Raw genomic sequence first — 21,810 nt, forward strand, 5'->3', positions numbered from 1 at the left:
AGAAACTTGTGTAAGGAATCTTTCAGAACATTATATACCACATATGTCAGACCAATCCTGGAGTATGCTGCTCCAGCATGGAGTCCATATCTAGTCAAGCATAAGACTAAACTGGAAAAGGTTCAAAGGTTTGCCACCAGACTAGTACCCGAGCTGAGAGGTATGAGCTACGAGGAGAGACTACGGGAATTAAACCTCACTTCGTTGGAAGACAGAAGAGTTAGGGGGAACATGGTCCTTACATTCAAGATTCTCAAGGGAATCGACAGGGTTGATAAAGACAGGCTATTTAACACAAGGGGCACACGCACTACAGGACACAGGTGGAAACTGAGTGCCCAAATGAGCCACAGAGATATTAGAAAGAACTTTTTTAGTGTCAGAGTGGTTGACAAATGGAATGCATTAGGAAGTGATATGGTGGAGGCTGACTCCATACAGTTTCAAATGTAGATATGATAGAGCCCAAAGGCTCAGGAACCTGTACACCTCTCTGCCCACACGCTCACACACACACACACACACACACACACACACACACACACACACACACACACACACACACACACACACACACACACACACACACACACACACACATCAGGACAAAAACAACAGTAAAGGAACAGGTTATGAAATTAAGGATAGGGGCGGAAGGATTCACTACAAATGACAAAGAAGTGTGTGAGGAATTGAATAAGAAATTCCAGGAGGTCTTCACCTTAGAGCAAGGAGAAATTCCAGAGGTAAGTGTGGGAATAGCTAACCAGGAACCAATGGAAGAGTTTGAGATTACCAGCGGGGAAGTAAGGAAGTGTTTACTAGAGTCGGATGTGACAAAGGCTATAGGCCCAGATGGAATCTCCCCTTGGATTCTAAAGGAAGGAGCAGGAGAACTCTGCCTACCACTCTCCATAGTGTATAATAAATCACTGGCAACAGGGGAACTGCCAGATATTTGGAAAGCAGCTAACGTTGTCCCGATATACAAGAAAGGAGATAGACAGGAGGCACTGAACTACAGGCCTGTGTCCCTAACCTGCATACCATGCAAGCTGATGGAGAAGGTTGTGCGAAAAAAAATAGTGGAGCACCTGGAGCGAAGGAACTTTGTAGCACAGCATCAACATGGTTCCAGGGATGGCAGGTCCTGCCTCACAGGGTTACTTGAATTCTACGATCAGGCAACAAAAATAAGGCAAGAAAGAGAAGGGTGGGTAGACTGCATATTTTTGGATTGTTAGAAAGCCTTTGATACAGTGCCACATAAGAGGCTAGTGCGAAAGTTGTAGACGCAGGCTGGAGTGAAAGGGAAGGTACTCCGGTGGATAGAGGAATACCTAAGCAACAGGAGACAACGAGTCTGTGTGAGGGGTGAGGTCTCAGATTGGCGAGACGTTACAAGTGGAGTCCCACAGGGGTCAGTCCTTGGACCTATACTGTTTCTGGTATATGTAAATGATCTCCCAGAGGGTATAGATTCGTTCCTCTCAATGTTTGCCGACGATGCAAAAATTATGAGGAGGATTGAAACAGAGGATGATAGTAGGAGGCTACAAGATGACCTAGATAGACTGAGTGAATGGTCCAACAAATGGCTGTTGAAGTTCAACCCGAGTAAATGCAAAGTAATGAAACTAGGCAGTGGAAACAGGAGGCCAGACACAGGATACAGAATAGGAGATGAAGAACTTAATGAAACGGACAGAGAGAAAGATCTAGGAGTTGATATCACACCAAACCTGTCTCCTGAAGCCCACATAAAGAGAATAACGTCTGCGGCATATGCGAGGCTGGCTAACATCAGAATGGCGTTCAGGAACCTGTGTAAGGAATCATTCAGAATCTTGTACACAACATATGTAAGACCAATCCTGGAGTATGCGGCCCCAGCATGGAGCCCGTACCTTGTCAAGCACAAGACGAAGCTGGAAAAAGTCCAAAGGTATGCTACTAGACTAGTCCCAGAACTAAGAGGCATGAGTTATGAGGAAAGGGTGCGGGAAATGCACCTTACGACACTGGAAGACAGAAGAGTAAGGGGGGACATGATCACAACCTACAAAATCCTCAGGGGAATCGACCGGGTAAACAAGGATGAACTATTCAACACTGGAAGGACGCGAACAAGGGGACACAGGTGGAAGCTGAGTACAAAAATGAGCCACAGAGACATTAGAAAGAACTTTTTCAGTGTCAGAGTAGTTAACGAATGGAATGCATTAGGCAGTGATGTGGTGGAGGCTGACTCCATACACAGTTTCAAATGTAGATATGATAGAGCCCAGTAGGCTCAGGAATCTGTACACCAGTTGATTGACGGTTGAGAGGTGGGACCAAAGAGCCAGAGCTCAACCCCCGCAAGCACAATTAGGTGAGTACACACACACAGAACCCAAAACTAAGAGGCAAGAGTTACGAGGAAAGGCTGCGGGAAATTCTCTGTACGACACTGAAAGACAGAAGAGTAAGGGGAGACATAATCACAACCTACAAAATCCTTAGGGGAATCGACCGGGTAAACAAGGATAACTATTCAACACTGGTGGGACGCGAACAAGGGGACTCAGGTGGAAACTGAGTACCCACATGAGCCACAGAGACGTTAGAAGGAACTTTTTCAGTGTCAGAGTAGTTAACGGATAAAATGCATTAGGCAGTGATGTGGTGGAGGCTGACTCCATACACAGTTTCAAATGTAGATATGATAGAGCCCAGTAGGCTCAGGAACCTGTACACCAGGTGATTGACAGTTGAGAGGCGGGACCAAAGATCTAAAGCTCAACCCCCGCAAGCACAAATAGGTGAGTACACACACACACACACAACATAAACTCACCAACAAAACACAAAAAACACTCTCACACTACAAAACACACACACACACCCACAACATACAGGAAACAACACAAGGACACAACAACACACTGACCGGGACACACGTCCCCGCACACAACAGAAACACTGCTTAACAACCAACCTACACAAGGCCCCCCCCCCCAAATATGTTGGGTAGTGGTGGATGGTGGTATGAAGGTGGAGGGTAGTGGGGATGGTGGTTGGTGGTGTGTAGGTGGAAGGTAGTGGGAGATGTCAGGTTGTAGTTGTAGAGCATGGGTGCAGGGTAGTGGATAGATTAGAAAGGGAGGGGGATTATAGGGTGGTTGGTCGTGGTGTGTGCAGCAAAAGGGGTGTTGAGGTAGTAGATGGTTTAGCGAAGGTGGATAGTTGGTATTGGTTTGTGCAAAGAAGGGGGTGATGGGGTAGCGAGGGTGGGGGTGGTACTTACCAATCAGTGACTAAAGGCAGCGCGTCCTCGTAAACGAATGCCAAAGACCATTCTATGCACCCGCCAAACTGCCTGTTTAAGAATGATAAACGGTTTACACACGACTCACGACTGATGACGTCCAATCACTTCCGGAACAAGTGCTTCGCTGACGACTTTTCTTCGAACCACAAAACTGTAAATTTTTATCCAACTTACAACAAATACAAATAATCGCCAACAGAACCTAAACACCTGACCTAACCTAACAAATGCCTATATATGCACAATTTGATAATATATAATATTTTAATTTATATTTGAGAAAATTTCTGTTTTGAATGAACAGAATGTTAAAATTTATGAATGCGTCTTTAGGGTCAACCGCTGGATGGAATGGACAGTCTGAGAACGTGTTGCTAAGGGAAAGCGAAACGTAGCTCTTTCAACCTCGCCTTCTCGGGCCTTGTTGCACTTGTTGCATTACAGTTTAACTATTCTTGTATTCAAATTCGATTTGGAATCTTTGAAGAGAGGTGGCTTCCGCAACTTCTTCTTTCAGTGCATTCCACTTGTTGCCTACACATACAGGGTATTATTGTCCTATCTTCTACTAATTTGTGTTTCAAACTTCAACTTATGTTCTATTGTTTTTCTCTCATTAAAAAAAGTTTTCCCTGTTCACCTTGAACATTACCCTCAGTATCTTGTATGTTATGGTCACATCCCCTCAGTTTGTCACATCCTCCCAGGATGTGAGGCGCAGTTCTCTTAACTCTCGTAGCTTAACCTTCTTAGTAACAGATCTCTACATTCTTTCTTATTCATTTATGCTCATTTCTCTCTTGACTTTTACTCTTTGTAAAAGCATGTGTAAGAACTGGGTATTTTGAAGGATAGTTTCCTGGTGGTTCATATATTTATCAGTGTGGGCGTTGAGCGCGGGTGTACTTAGTGCGTGGTGACCAGCCAGCCAGCCAGCGGTCGTGCAGGGTGTTGGTTAGTGTGTAGTGTGAGTGTGGTGGTGAGAGTCATGTCTGTCTGTCTGCTGCCTCTCCTCTGTGTCGTGGTGGGCTGGTCGACCGCCCTCCCGGAGGCCATCATGGGCCACACGGAGGAGTTCGACTTGACCCCTCACGTCATATTTAACCAGATAGCTCTACAACAGCTGCAGGAGGAGCAGCGAGGCGTCGAGGAAGGTAAGAGTAGGAGCAAAGTTATGTTCACAGCTCCTTGTGACTTATTTAATGAGTTAGTAAACAAGATATTTGTTCCTTATATAAAAACCATAAGGCACAAGCTAATCTCTGGTGTTGAACACATCATAGACACACATGTAAGGATACGATCTTAATGGTGGCAACTGTTTACAGGTGTGAAAAGTATACTGATGGTGATGGCCAACCTCACTGAAATGGTCTCCACTCACCTGACTTTTGATGACAAGTATACCCAAGGTAAGGAGTCATATATAGAGTACACGTGTCGATATTTCTATGTCTCTCAGTTTAGTCACTCGATTCATGTCTATTTGACTTCACTCAAGATTTTAGGTACTGAAATGAGTACAACAAGGTAATTGTTAAAATAATATTCTCCTGGTCCTGGTGGCATTATGTCTCCAATTTATTGAAGAATCTTGGGACTGAAGTATTCAGTCTTGTCGCCTTCAGCATCAAGCACAGCCTGTTATTCAAAAACGATAGTACCTATAGGCACTATGGATAGACGAGCATTATCTCTATAGTCACTACGGATGGACGTGCACAGTACTTATAGTCACTACGGATGGACGTGCACAGTACTTATAGTCACTACGGATGGACGTGCACAGTACTTATAGTCACTGCGGATGGACGTGCACAGTACTTATAGTCACTGCGGATGGACGTGCACAGTACATATAGTCTCTACGGATGGACGTACACAGTATTTATAGTCACTACGGATGGACGTACACAGTACTTATAGTCACTACGGATGGACGTACACAGTACTTATAGTCACTACGGATGGACGTACACAGTACATATAATCACTATGGATGGACGTGAATAGTACCTGTAGTTACTATGTATGCCATTCATAGTTGATTTATAGGCACTGTGAATGTCCATCCATAGTACCTATAGTCACTATGGATGGACGAACATAGTACCTAGAGTCATTATAAATGGACGTACATAGTACGTATAGTTACTATAGATGGACATGCACAATTCGAATTGTCATTATGGACGGACGTACATAGTATCTATAGTTACTAATGATGGACGTAAATAATATCTATAGTCACTATGCATGGACATACACAATATCTATAGTCACTATGGATGGACGTGCACAATATTTATAGTCACTATGGATGGACGTGCACAATATTTATAGTCACTATGGATGGACGTGCACAATATTTATAGTCACTATGGATGGACGTGCACAATATCTATAGTCACTATGGATGGACGTGCACACTATCTATAGTCACTATGGATAAACGTACACAGTACCTATAGTCACTATTAATGGACGTACACAGAACATATTTACCATGGATGGACGTACATAGTTCTTATAGTCACTATAGACGGATGTACTTATTACCTATACTCACTATAGATGAACGTACATATAATCAATAGTCACTATTGATGGAGGTATATAGTACCTATACTTCTTATTGGTGGATATACTTAGTACTTATAGGCACTTTTGATGGATGAACATAGTACCTATAGTTACTATGCATAGACCTACATAGAAAATATAGTCACTATGGATGGATGCACATATAAATATTGTCACTATAGATGGACTTATATAGAACCTATAGTCACAATTAATGCATGTACACAGTACCTATAATCACTATGGATAGACGTACACAGTTCCTATACTCACTATAGATGGACGTACATATAACCTATAGTCACTATGGATGGCAGTACATAGTACTTATTGTCACTATTGATGGATTTACTTAGTACGTATAGTCACTGTGGATGGATATACACAGTATCTATACTCACTATAGATGGACGTACACAGTACCTATAGTCACTGTGGAAGGACGTACATAAAACCTATTGCTACTGTTGATGGACGTACATAGTACCAATAGTTACTATGAATGGACGTAAATAGTACCTATAGTCACTGTGCATGGACGTGCACAATATCTATAGTCACTATGGATGGACGTACACTGTACCTATAATCACTATAGATGGACGTACATATAACTATAATCACTTACCTATAATAAAGGTAAGAGTAGGAGCAAAGTTATGTTCACAGCTCCTTGTGACTTATTTAATGAGTTAGTAAACAAAATATTTGCTCCTTATATAAAAACCATAAGGCACAAGCTAATCTCTGGTGTTGAACACATCATAGACACACATGTAAGGATACGATCTTAATGGTGGCAACTGTTTACAGGTGTGAAAAGTATACTGATGGTGATGGCCAACCTCACTGAAATGGTCTCCACTCACCTGACTTTTGATGACAAGTATACGCAAGGTAAGGAGTCATATATAGAGTACACGTGTCGATATTTCTATGTCTCTCAGTTTAGTCACTCGATTCATGTCTATTTGACTTCACTCAAGATTTTAGGCACTGAAATGAGTACAAGATAATTGTTAAAATAATATTCTCCTGGTCCTGGTGGCATTATGTCTCCAATTTGTTGAAGGATCTTGGGACTGAAGTATTCAGTCTTGTCGCCTTCAGCATCAAGCACAGCCTGTTATTCAAAGACGATAGTACCTATAGGCACTATGGATAGACGAGCATTATCTCTATAGTCATTACGGTTGAACGTGCACAGTACTTATAGTCACTACGGATGGACGTGCACAGTACTTATAGTCACTACGGATGGACGTGCACAGTACTTATAGTCACTACGGATGGACGTGCACAGCACATATAGTCACTATGGATGGACGTGCACAGTACATATAGTCACTATGGATGGACGTGCACAGTACATATAGTCACTATGGATGGACGTGCACAGTACATATAGTCACTATGGGTGGACGTGCACAGTACTTATAGTCACTACGGATGGACGTGCACAGTACATATAGTCACTATGGGTGGACGTGCACAGTACTTATAGTCACTACGGATGGACGTGCACAGTACATATAGTCACTATGGATGGACGTGCACAGTACATATAGTCACTATGGATGGACGTGCACAGTACATATAGTCACTATGGATGGACGTGCACAGTACTTATAGTCACTACGGATGGACGTGCACAGTACATATAGTCACTATGGATGGACGTGCACAGTACATATAGTCACTATGGATGGACGTGCACAGTACATATAGTCACTATGGAAGGACGTGCACAGTACATATAGTCACTATGGATGGACGTGCACAGTACATATAGTCACTATGGATGGACGTGCACAGTACATATAGTCACTATGGGTGGACGTACATAGTACGTATTGTCACTGTAGATAGACATACACAGTTTGTATAGTCACTATAGACGGACGTACATAATACCTATATTCACTATGGATGGAAGTAAATAGTACTTATAGTTACTATGTATGACCATCCATAGTGACTATAGGCACTGTGAATGTCCATCCATAGTACCTATAGTCACTATGGATGGATGAACATAGTACCTAGAGTCATTATAAATGGATGTACATGTACCTATAGTCACTATTGATAGACAGTAACAGTTCGAGTAGTCATTATGGATGGACGTACATAGTATCTATAGTTACTGAGGATGGACGTTAATAGAACCTATAGTCACTATGGATGGACGTTCACAATATCTATAGACTCTATGGATGGACGTACACAATATCTATAGTCACTATGATTGAACGTACACATTATATATAGTCACTATGGAGGGACGTGCACAATATATATAGTCACTATGGATGGAAGTACACATTACCTATAGTCACTGTGGATGGACGTACATAGAACCTATAGTCTTTATGGATGGATGTACATAATAAATATATTAATTATAGATAAACGTACACAGTACTTATAATCACTATAGTCAGTCCAATTTGTTTATTTAAATTATTATTATTATATTAAATTATATTAAGAACATAAATTATTGACTTATTTGTGTTAGTTTATTTTACGTTAAGATAGGTTAGGTTAGGTTAGCTAGGGTTGGTTAGGTTTAATTATATATCTACGTTAGTTTTAACTCAAATTTACAAAAAAATGAACTCATATAAAATTAAATGAATAGCTTTATCATTTCATAAGAAAAAAAAATAGAAAAATTAATGTATCTATGGATGATTTCTGTGTTGTTTACTAGGATTTCTCTGGCGATGGTTTGGTTGTGGGAAGAGATGGTTTGGTTGGTTCTCTTCCCCACAACCAAACCATCGCCAGAGAAATCCTAGTAAACAACACAGAAATCATCGATAGATACAGCGATAGCAGGCGGCTTGACGTCTGCGAGGCTCTACACATCAAGAAGTCAACACCAGTAATCAACAGCCAATTAATGCACAACTATATTCTACCCACCTCAAGACTCTGCTCCAATATAGAAGCATCAAGAAATATGGACCAATAGGCTTTCTACAAATCACTTCCATTCAATACCCATTGTTTCGTGTTGTTACGGCCCTCTAGGTTCGCAACTGGGTTCTTTCTCTGATGTTAGTAGAGCTTGGGTATCCGGCCCCAAGCTAGTAGTGGCTTTCAATGGGTGTGCTCCGTAACGCAAGTAAATTAAAGGGGAAGGGATAAAACTGCTCAGAAATAAATATATATTCATTACCACCAATAAATAAATATATAAACAGTTACATGCTGTTACTATAACTACACTTATTTACAATCACTTGTCTTACTCCGAAGACACAGGATGTTCTGCTTAACGGTGCTCAAGACGAGTAGCCCTGGTTCTCTTCTTGTGGCCTCTAGATGAATCCTTAGATTCTCCCAGCAAGTCTACCCCGGCCACAGGCCAGCCAAATCACAGTCCCACTGGGTGCACTGTCGTGGAGGCCGTCAACCACAAATCCAGCCTTTAGCTGGCAGGTTCCAATCAGCAACGCTGCGTAGGCCACTCCACGACCGATACTAGGGTTGCGAGCCCTAGGCAGGAGCCTCGTGTGACTTCACAGATCACTCTCCTCACCACAACACCCCAGTGGTTAGTCTTCTCCACCAGTCAGTCCCGGGTACGACAAATCCTCAACTGCCACGTCACAGGCAGGCTAACACAACAGTGTTCATCCGGGGGGTGACTCACAGCTGCTGCAGCAAACACGTGGAGATTCTTCGGCTGCCTTGGGTAGACTGATCCAACGTTCATTACAGCAGTCCCAGGTCGACTCTGTAATCAGACACGTCATCAGTACGGGTTACACTCTAGGGCACCTCACTTACAGGCTTAGACACAAACGCCCACCTATCCACTCCATAGATGGCGTTGCTGTCTAAGCGTCACCTCACCAGAGGTCAGCAGCGGCTGTGTTATGAGCAGATCAGGACGGGAAACCAGCCCTTGTGGCCAGTATATCTCGTCCTCACTAGATGGCGTCGTCCATTTGGAGGGGGTTTCGGGAGCTGACCCACAGATGGCGCGGTCGTCACTGCTCCGTGCTCGGACGCTGGGCTCGGGTCCGTAACAGTCTTGTGTTTAGGAATTTAATACCCTATTAATACCACCTCACCCCATCCACCTCACTCAAATGTAGATTTAAACAAATCGAAGATGTGTAAGTTCTATTCAGTTGTGTATGTGTAAGCTAAAGTCTTTGAAAATGTAATAAGTTTTACGAAACGCGCTCAAGTGTCGCGTCAGACTAGAAATAAAAATGAATTTTGTAGAATTGATTTTTGAATTACCACCAACAGTGAAAAGAAACGTACGAAAGATCGAGAAAATTCGTGTTATAATTATTAATCTTACTTTTTCGGTCATATTTAATAATATATATCTACAGGAAAGACTGCTACCAAAATATACTAATATATATGTGTATATGTGTGTATATATATATATATATATATATATATATATATATATATATATATATATATATATATATATATATATATATATATATATATATATATATATAAATATATATATATATATATATATATAAATGTTTGTGAGGGTACCACCTTTGGTGCCAATGTGGGGATCCATAGCCTCGGAGAAGAAAATAAAAAGTATTCAGAGGAGACCTTGTGGTTTCTCACTGAACACTAATATTATCTTCTCCTACCACCCCCATTCTTTTGTATGTACACATATATATTTGTTTTATTTGAACTTTGTTACAAAAAAGGAGTTACATATAGGATACAAAGATGATTATCACAAGTTGTCGAGTTCCTCCAGCTCCTCAGACGGCGGGCAGGAACCCAGAATGCACTGTGCATTTCCCCTCTGTACCCCCACGCTGAGGCGCTGGAAAAGAAAGCTGGCAGCTCTAGGGTCCCTTGTTGTTTCAATGAGCTTAGAACCCAGTTCCTTAAAAAAAATGGCAGCACTTTTACCCCAGGCGCCGAGTGTCTCAGAAGCAATGGGGACAAAATTGTAGTGGGATCCAGTTTTCTGTACTTATGGGATTTGGCTGCTTCCCTGTAAGTGGAAGCGCCACCTGCTTGTGCAACACTCAGGTCAATGTATGTGTTAGCCAGGGTTGATACACACGTGTAGTCCCATACCAACTGCTTGCCGTTCATCCAGAGGATCACTGTGATACCATCTGGGCGACCAATAGGAGCATCAGAGTTACGGGGCATTAGGTAACGGGGCTCTCTTTCAGCTGGGCATCCAGCTATGGTGAGGAGTCTCTTGATGATGTCGTTAACTTTACTGTGCCTCGAGTGCCATCCCCCTGTGCCTCGAATGCCATCCTCCTGTGCTTTGGCAGAGTAGGCCATGGTGACCGTACCTGTCAGCCACCACCTCGCCGAAACTATATCTTGTGTAGATTGGGGCAGCAAGGCAGAGGGCCACAGTAATTCGGAGGGCGTGTGGTGTGAAACGCGTGCCAGTTGCTGACATTGGGGTTGCTAACAGGAAATCCCCTGCATGTGGGGCTGCTACTGCTGTGAGGCGAGCAATGTCGTGTTGTGTTGTTGCAGCACCCAAGCACTCTCTCTCTCTCTTTCTCTCTCTCTCTCTCTCTCTCTCTCTCTCTCTCTCTCTCTCTCTCTCTCTCTCTCTCTCTCTCTCTCTCTCTCTCTCTCTCTCTCTCTCTGTCTCTGTCTCTCTCTCTCTCTGTCTCTGTCTCTCTCTCTCTCTCTCTCTCTGTCTCTGTCTCTGTCTCTCTCTCTCTCTCTCTCTCTCTCTCTCTCTCTCTCTCTCTCTCTCTCTCTCTCTCTGTCTCTCTCTCTCTCTCTCTCTGTCTCTGTCTCTCTCTCTCTCTCTCTCTCTCTCTGTCTCTCTCTCTCTCTCTCTGTCTCTGTCTCTGTCTCTGTCTCTCTCTCTCTCTCTCTCTCTCTCTCTCTCTCTCTCTCTCTCTCTCTCTCTCTCTCTCTCTCTCTCTCTCTCTCTCTCTCTCTCTCTCTCTCTCTCTCTGTCTCTCTCTCTCTCTCTCTCTCTCTCTCTCTCTCTGTCTCTCTCTCTCTCTCTCTCTCTCTCTCTCTCTCTCTCTCTCTCTCTCTCTCTCTCTCTCTCTCTCTCTCTCTTCTCTTACCTTTTTTCTCTAAAATCGAACTAAGACCTTTTGTTCGATGTTCGCAATCGAACAGAAGGTCTTAGTCGACATGAACTTGAAGCCGGCCATATACTGCAGGTATGTTGACGACATTTTTACACAGGTGCCTGATGTCAGACATCTGTTTCCAATCAACAATCAACCATCACTTCCACCAATCACATTTTTTAACCACCACTGCCCACAACCACAACCGCTTCTAACAACATCCACACAAATCAACCTACACTGCAACAACCACAATCATCAACCACCACTACCGCAAACAACCACTAACAACAAAAAACCCACCACCAACAACCACTACCACCAACAACTATTACCAATAAAAAACACCAACTACTACCTCCAACAACAACCACCAACTACCACCAACAACCACTACCTAAAAACACTACCACCAACAACCGCTACCTAAAAACACTACCACCAATAACCACTTCCACCAACGACCACTACCACCACCAACAACCACAACAATCAAACACAATAGCCACCAACCACAACCATTACCACACCACTGCCACCAATCACAACCATCAACCACCACTGCGACCAACTACAACCATCAACCACAACCGCCACCAACCAAAACCATCAACTACCACTGCCACCTACCACAACAATCAATTACAACTGCCACCAACCTAAACCAGCAACCATAACTATCAACAACCACTGCAAAAACCACAATAATCAATCACAATTGCCCCCATCCATCACCATCAATCATCACTGCTACCAGCCACAAACATCAACCACCACTACCACTACCAGCATCAACCACCAACAACGACTACCACCAACAACAACCACTACAGTAGTGAAATATGTGACTACGACCGTCCCAAACCTGAGGTGAACTCGATCATAGTCAAAAGTGGTGTGGGAGTCCATAGAATGGGACGGGATGCGTCAGGGGGGACGTTGTGGGTCACAGGGGTAAAATGTATGGGACGTTGTGTGTCATGTAGGTAAGAGGGGAGGGGAGGATAAGTATGTGGGCATGTGTACATCATCTCAAAGGTTTCTGGGGCTTCCCCAGATGTTTTGACGCGTGGCGTCCGGCCAGGCGTCACTTGCAAGAGTGTCATGTTGGGTAGGGGTTGGAAGCTATGTGGTTGGTATGCGGTCATGTAGGGAGGAGGAGGATTATGTAGGTTATGTTGTGGAGGGAGGGGGGAGTCCCCTACATGGGCAGGAAGTATTGAGGGGAGCGTGAGAGTCCAGGGTTTTAAGATTCAAGGGGAGAATGAGGGAGAAGGAGGGGAAAGGGAGGTAACAGCTGGCAGTGGTTTGTGTGTGAAAGTAGAGTCATTATTTTTTCTTAAAGAATGACAGTTTTATGTACCCTCCCTGATTCCAGAGCGCTAAGGATATGCGGGCCATACCTACCACATATCTCTGAGGAGTGACACCACATGACTACATGGGGTTACCTCTTCAAAGGTTGAGGCCTAACTGTTGCGAATGTCATCATCAACCTCTTTCATAGTCGGTCACGCCCTCCCCTCCCCCTCCATCCACATAGCAGGACATACCACATACCAACACCACCACCACACTGCTGGGAGTGAGAGCAATACCGCGTTCCATACTCCTGACACAGCTCACACCGGCACATAGCAGCAGGCAGACCACATAACGCAATGTATGAGAACTGTACAAAGAGCGATGGGGCTCCTCCATGTCGTGCCCTGACGCTTGAGTGGTCTGTGATCGCAATAAGGAGGTAAGGTTATATGACGCAGCCTCCCCCTCACCCTCCCATGCAGGTGACAGTCATCATCAATCAATCAATTGACAATTCATCACACTTCCTCAGTCCACACCCCCACACGTAGCTTCCAGAGCCGTACATACTCAGCAGCATCACATGACCACATAGTCATGAGGTTCTCACCACATACCAGCAGACCACATAGGAGCCGTGAACTGTACTAGGAGCGGCGTGTACATATGAGGGTGAGAATTTAGCCGAACTGTTTTGTTCGGCTAAATTCTGCCCCCTCTCCCTCCCCTTCGGCTAAGGGGAGGGAGAGGGGTGCCCCCTCTCCCTCCCCTCCCTTACCTTCTAGAGTGGTACGGACCAGGACCCCATACCGGCACATAGACCTGAGAAGTGTCATCACACAGCACATCACTTAGTAAACTCAGTCAAAGTCAGTAGGTTAGCGTTTACTGAAAGAGGGAAAACTTTTTTGGCGGGGAGCGAGCCTTCGGAGGCGGCTCGCCTCTGTAAAGGTTGACACATGACTGAGGCTAAATGAGGTGACACCGCACACCTTAGCCGACCGCTCCCTCCCCTCACACTTGACACCTGCAAGTTATCAGGTTACACGCTTTTCTCGCTATACAGAATAATAAATAAATAAATAGTTAGGAGAAGTAAACCCATTATATATAATTTTTATTCTTTTATTATTATTTAACATCAATCCCAGGAGCTTCGCAATTACACACATCTGGGGTAGTGGTTTGAGGCGTAGTGAGATGGACGAGGTATTGGGATGACCTTACCCTCACCCCCATCCACCCCCACCAAACCCCAAACCCCTCCCAAGCACAAACCATCAAGCATCACTTCACCCTTCCCAGACCGGGTGTTCTATGCAAAGCCTTTAGTAGTAGTATTATTTTTGTTCATAAGTAGAGTAGTGATCCAGTTCACAAATACACAGATGCTATCCCATTCCACACATACTCACCAGAGGACATACCATGCTGGAAGACAGAAGAGTTTGGGGAAACGTGATCACTACCTACAAACTCTAATATATTTTTGGTTAACTGTGTGATCACAACATATACCTCACGAATCTTAGTCTTGATATTATTATTATTATTATTATTATTATTATTATTATTATTATTATTATTATTATTATTATTATTATTATTATTATTATATTTTAAAATCATCCCTCAGTAACACAGTAAGTCAAACATGCAGACCTTGTAACACACAACGTCATTATCATAGCAAGACAATGTCACAAAATGTACAAGGCTCTTATACTGAATAAGTGAAACAGCAGAAAAAAAAACAGAGACTGGTGACCGTGTGCCAGTTTTAGCCCTCTGTAACACATTGTAACGTAACGTAGAAATCAACTTTCTGCAGTTCAAAATAACATTATGAAATGAAAAGTATGACTTAGTCCATCTCCATTACATCTCTTATCAAATATAAACATTACTGTGTGACAGTTTTAGCTCCTGTAACACATTGTAACGTAACATGGAAATCATCCTTCTGCAGTCCAAAATATACCACATGACTGAGGGAGCAAGCATTATAGCGGTGCACCTCTCGATGTCTGTCCATCACGCGACTGGGTTAATGACCACATTATCCCACACTATACCTGCTCCTGCTTACCCCATACACTTAGTAACATAATGTAACGTGGACATCAACTTTCTGTCGGATGTCCAAATAACATTATATCGTTACGTAATGTAACGTAACGTGGAAATCATCTTTCTGTCTGATGACCAAATAACGTTTTTTGAAAAATGTGAAGTTTTGTAGATTTAATTTTAAACAAAGGTGGGCCAACAGTCCATGAACTAAGAGGGAGAGTTCGGAAGAAAGACTTTGTGAAATATGCACAGAAGAGTTTGGGGAGACGCGTTCATCACCTACAAATTCTAATATTTTTGTTAACTGCGTGATCACAACATATACCTCCTGATCTCTTGTTCTACCTCACACTAGGCAATAAACACAATTTTGTGTCATTTCTTGACTAAAATATCACTCCAAAACATCTTTGCACTTTTAATTTTTCATTGACACGTGCACAGCTGTCAAAGGGAATCTCACTACTGCACGGATGTCTTGTGTGTGTGTGTGTTAAATAATCGGTCCTTACCTAGCTTATCATTTTCTTTGAGAAACTTATATGTGGTGATCATATCTCCAGAGTCCACATAATAACCCACACATCACCCAGCTTCTGTTTTCAAATCACAGCTCGCATCTAATTCCCTGTTATTTTGTTTATTGCAGAAACTATGTTTTGAAAATATGCTCAATGTCAGCAATTACTATTCGTATCATCAAAGTCCTTTCAGGGATCAAAACAAGCAGAGGTGCAGCATAATCCACTAAAGATCTGATGTATGCAAGGTACATCATTTTGACAATTCTGACACCGACCCGCCTTAGCGAGATGACTGTGTGCAACAGTAGCCCCAGCGAAAAACATAGACTTTTAATATCGTAGCAAGACAATGACACAGAATGTTCAGCACTCTTAATAATTTTATTCAAGCACTGATAACAGCATAATGTAAGATTTTTTTTCACATTTCATATCGCGTGTGTAGATTTAGTTTTAACAAAAAGTGAAATACGAGTGCATAAACTAATAGGGTTGAGATAGGAGGAAAGGCTTTGCGGAAGATAGAAGAGCTGAGGAGACATGTTCGCTACCTTCATTACTATTATTTCTTGCAGACCTGCAGACTTGACCAGAAAAGCAGTCAGTCAGTCACTCAGTCAAACTTTTTTATAGTTAAAAGTTTTTCATCTTAAAAACAGGACTACTAGTCTTCATTTTTTCTTTCTATCAAATCAAATAGGCGCGAGGCTCGCTACCACATGACTGCGGGAGCGAGCTTTCGAGCGGAGTAGCTATTGTTGTTGTCTGTCTTTTTCTTGACTAGGTTAAGGAACACAATATCCCACACCATACATGCTACGGGGTCTCACTAGTCAATAAAAACAATTTTTTTTCATTTCTCGACTAAATAGCACCCTAAAACATCTTTGCACATTTTAATTTTACATTGTCACGTGCACAGCCATCAAAGACAAACCTCACTTCTGCATCATTTTCTTTGAGAAACTTATATGTGGTGATCATATCTCCCGAGCCCACACAAATAACCCACATCCATATTGAGAGAGAGAGAGAGAGAGAGAGAGAGAGAGAGAGAGAGAGAGAGAGAGAGAGAGAGAGAGAGAGAGAGAGAGAGAGAGAGAGAGAGAGAGAGAGAGAGAGAGAGAGAGAGAGAGAGAAGGCAAACATAGCTTGGTTATTACATCTAGTTTTAAAAAGGGGGTAAGAATAAGAAGAGTCATGTTCCATAAAAAATACTTTACAGCATCCATTATTTATGAGCAGTAAGAGGGAAACGGGATCCACACATACAATTTCCAAGCATTACAACTCTATCGAGGTAAACATAACATAAAAAGACAATAATGTATTAGTATGCTATTAATCAGCTAGTCAAAACTTAACATAACAAATATGATTTCACAGAATTTTAACCTTTGCAAGTTTTTCAATATTTTCTCTTCACTTGTGCTAAGTGAGTCAGACAAAATGTGACATTTCATTATTAGCCAGGCAATGTGCTATTAGCTAGATAGTCAAAACATATAACACGCATTATTTCACATGAATTTTTTTTTTCTAGCAAATAAGGTTCCTTTAAGCAGTTCAACACATCAAACACCAGCAGTCCACGAAATAAGAGGCTGACTTAGGAGGAAAGAAAAGGTATTGTGAAATATGCACCACACCAACCTCCCGAAGACAGAGGAGTTTGGGGAGACGTGATCACTACATACATAGCCTCCTCCTCCTCCTCTTTCTCTCTTTAGTCAATAATCATCCTTTACAGTATTTCTTGACTAAAATAGCACTCCAAAACATAAGTGGTCATTTTTATTCTCACTGTCGCACTTATAGTCAATAATTTGTTTCGCAGAGTGACAAGTTATGCTTAGTGACGAGATTTCACGGTGAGCATAGTTTTAAGAGAGTTCACAGTGTATTAATTACGGTCGTGGATATGTTATGTTATGTTTATGACGATCATTACTTCTTATTTTTACCCATTTCCCCGCGCTCTGCTTTTCAGTCTTCTCATATTCTTTTCAAATAAAGTTTGCTTACTGTTTTCCAGTATATTGGCTTCACATTACATATATTAATCAACTTTCAAATTCAGTTCAGTTTCTTTTCAATATCACAGCTTGTTTTTGTTCCCTTGTCAGTATCTAGTTCAAGACCTCGTATTATCAATGTCATTAATACTACTATCATCAACCATGTATTGGATGTCTCAGACATTCAGTTAACAACTTAGTAAGTGTTTATTGAATGTGGGAATCACTTCATGTGTGCTCATTTTAGTTTAGTTTAAAGTTTTCCATCATAAATTAATACTACTATCACCAACTATGTATTGGATAGCTCAGCCATTCAGTTAACAACTCAGTAAGTGAAAATCACTTCATGTGAGCTCATTTTTAGTTTAGGAGGAGGTTTTTTCCATCGTAAAATACTATTTTCATCAACCATGTATTGGGTGGCTCAACCATTCAGTTTACAACTCAGTAACTGTTTACTGAACATAGATATCCCTCCATGTGACCTCATTTTTTAGTTTAAAGTTTCTTCATCGTAAAATAAAATATTACTATCACAAACCTTGTATTGGCCGACTCAGGCATTCAATTTATAACTCAGTAAGTGTTTACTGAACGCAAAATCGCTACATGCGTGGTCATTTAGTTTAAAGTTTCCAAATATTAAAATATTACTACCATCATCAACCATGTATTGGCCGGCTCAGGCATTCAGTGTACTCAGGACTTTCAGTGTACTTTAGGGTCTGGAGTGTACTTCAATGTCTGAGGTGTACTTCAGGGTCTGGAGTGCACTTCAGAACCTGGAGTATATTTCAGGGTGTAGAGTAATTTAAGTCCTGGAGTGTACTTTATGGCCTGAAGTGAACTTCTGGGTCTTTAGCGTTTTTAAAGGTCTGAAAGTGTACTTCAGGGTCAGGAGTGTACTTCAGTTTCTGGAGTGTTTTCAGGGTCAGGAGTGTACTTCAGTTTCTGGAGTGTTTTCAGGGTCTGGAGTGTACTTTGGGTACTACAGTAACTTTAGGACTTTGAGTATACGTCAAGGCCTTAATTGTCTGCCGGACTTTGAGAGTAATTCTGGGCCTGGAGTGTACTTCAGGGCCTGGAGTGTACTTCAGGGCTTGGAGTGTACTTCAGGGCCAGGAGTGTACTTCAGGGCCTGGAGTGTACTTCAGGGACAGGAGTGTACTTCAGGGCCTGGAGTGTATTTCAGGGCTTGGAGTGTACTTCAGGGCCTGGAGTGCACTTCAGGGCCTGGAGTGTACTTCAGGGCTTGGAGTGTACTTCAGGCCTGGAGTGTACTGCAGGGTGTGAAGTGCCCTTTACGTCTTGAAGTGTACATCATGGTCTGGAGTGTATTTCAGGGTCCGGAGTAGAGTGTACTTCCATGCCTGAAGTGTACGTCAGGATGTGGAGTGTACTTTATTGCCTGAAGTGTACATCAAGGTCTGAAGAGTAATTCAGGTCCTGGAGCGCACTTCAAGGCCTGTAGTGCACAGTTTGGTCAGGAATGTGCTTTATGAAGAGGTTAACATAATAATATGTTTCCTGTTACATACAAGCAGAAGTGTTTAAGGAAGGGAAGGGAAGGTAATTATCAGGGGGGAAAGTGCCAAGCCAATACGACTATATAGTACTGGGAAGGATTCAGGATGAGGATTTGGGATGGGGGGGTAGGAAGTGTTTAAGGAGTTGCTGGACATTCAGCTGTAATCCTAGAAACAATATCACGGATGATGCTATATCTTTCAATATTTAAATCTAATATATAAAAAACTTTGAATTTATATTTACCAAAAATATAGCTAAATATTTGATGTGTTGGCAGGTGTGAAGGAGAGGGAGAACGCCACCCGCCGCCTCCTGGACACTCTGGACCAGCTGGAGTGCCTCAACATGGCTCACCAAGCTGACAACCTCAAGCTGAAGGAGGAAAACACTCACCTATATACAGCTAATCATTTGCTCGAGGAGGACAACAGGAAGACTAAGAACGAAGTGCGTCTTGCTCAGGAGGAAATTTTGCTATTAAAGTCCCAGATCCGTCAAGTGGAGGAGGACTCGAGGCTGGTCAAGGACGATAACATGAAGACTAAGAACGAAGTGCGCCTTGCTCAGGAGGAAAATATTCAATTAAAGTCCCAGATCCGTCAAGTAGAGGAGGACTCGAGGCTGGTCAAGGAAGAGATCCGTCAAGCGGAGGAGGATTCGAGGCTGGTCAAGGAAGATAACATGAAGACTAAGAACGAAGTGCGCCTTGTTCAGGAGGAAAATATTCAATTAAAGTCCCAGATCCGTCAAATGGAGGAGGACTCGAGGCTGGTCAAGGAAGAGATCCGTCAAGCGGAGGAGGATTCGAGGCTGGTCAAGGAAGATAACATGAAGACTAAGAACGAAGTGCGCCTTGCTCAGGAGGAGATTGTGCTATTAAAGTCCCAGATCCGTCAAGTAGAGGAGGACTCGAGGCTGGTCAAGGAAGAGATCCGCCAAGCGGAGGAGGATTCGAGGCTGGTCAAGGAAGATAACATGAAGACTAAGAACGAAGTGCGCCTTGTTCAGGAGGAAAATATTCAATTAAAGTCCCAGATCCGTCAAATGGAGGAGGACTCGAGGCTGGTCAAGGAAGAGATCCGTCAAGCGGAGGAGGACTCGAGGCTGCTCAAGGAAGAAAACAGGAAGACTAAGAACGATGTTCGCATAGCAGAGGAGACAAATCGTCGTCTAATGGCTGACATTCATCAAGTGGAGGAGGACTCAAAGCTGGTCAAGACGAGGAACCGAGAACTGGAGCTTGCGGAGACCCGAGCCCAGGAGAGGGTCAAGACGGCGTTGACGAGGGTCAGTGAGCTAGAGCGAGAGACACAACAGCTGCAAGAGTTAAATAATAACACAGTAGGAGAGAGAAGACTTGTTGAAGAGCAACTCTCACTCCTGGAGGAACAGGTCAGGGTCCTTCAAACAGCAAACGTTGTTCTGAAGGAAGAAAAAGAAGAAACAATCAGAAAGACTGAAGTGGAGAAAAGACTTATTGAAGAGCAACTCTCCGTCATTGAAGAAGAGGCCAGTAAGTTACGGGTTGGAAACAAGGCTCTACAGAGCGAAAAAGACAGACAGGCACAGCAGCTCAGAAATACTCAAGAGGAGAAGAACAAAATGGCAGAAAAAAGTAGCTTGATGGAAGAGGAACACGAGAAGTGCAAGAGGAATGTCAGTGAGCTGTCCACAAGGTAAACTGTGCTAGTTCACTTCTGACCTTCACTCTCCTTCCGCCTTCCTGCTTCGTTTGCCTTACTTCTCAGGGAGTAAGAAGGAGTGCTGTGTGTATGAATGTGTGTATGAATGTGTGTGTGAATGTGTGTATAAATGTGTGTGTGAATGTGTGTATGAAGTGTGTGTGAATGTGTGTGTGAATGTGTGTATGAAGTGTGTGTGAATGTGTGTGTGAATGTGTGTGTGAATGTGTGTATGAATGTGTGTATGAATGTGTGATTGAAAGTCAGACCATGATAGACACACCGAATGATATATGCAAAAGGAGAAATTGATAAAGACAGAAACGTACAGAGACCGTGAGACGTACAGAGACATAGAGACGTACAGAGACATAGAGACAGAGAGACGTATAGAGACAGAGAGACGTATAGAGACAGAGAGACGTATAGAGACAGAGAGACGTACAGAGACATAGAGACGTACAGAGACATAGAGACGTATAGAGACAGAGAGACGTATAGAGACAGAGAGACGTATAGAGACAGAGAGACGTATAGAGGCAGAGAGACGTATAGAGACAGAGAGACGTATAGAGACAGAGAGACGTATAGAGACAGAGAGACGTATAGAGACAGGGAGACTATAGAGACAGAGAGACATATAGAGACAAAGAGACATATAGATACAGAGAGACGTATAGAGACAGGGAGACATATAGA

At 42.7% G+C, this 21,810-nt stretch overlaps 1 protein-coding gene across 1 annotated transcript in view; it reads left to right on the forward strand.

Annotated features, from left to right (window-relative positions):
- The first annotated feature begins 4,284 nt into the window (after positions 1-4,284).
- The window catches only part of LOC138365060 (trichohyalin-like), a 73,021-nt gene continuing 55,495 nt past the window's right edge, over positions 4,285-21,810 (forward strand). Inside the window, exons 1-4 of the mRNA XM_069325166.1 lie at positions 4,285-4,467; positions 4,642-4,725; positions 6,710-6,793; positions 19,707-21,105. Coding sequence (XP_069181267.1) covers positions 4,302-4,467; positions 4,642-4,725; positions 6,710-6,793; positions 19,707-21,105 — 1,733 coding nt within the window. The 5' untranslated portion in view covers positions 4,285-4,301. The remainder of the gene's footprint in view (positions 4,468-4,641; positions 4,726-6,709; positions 6,794-19,706; positions 21,106-21,810) is intronic.

The sequence above is a fragment of the Procambarus clarkii genome, chromosome 15 (genome assembly GCF_040958095.1).
Source record: "Procambarus clarkii isolate CNS0578487 chromosome 15, FALCON_Pclarkii_2.0, whole genome shotgun sequence".
NCBI lineage: Eukaryota > Metazoa > Arthropoda > Malacostraca > Decapoda > Cambaridae > Procambarus > Procambarus clarkii.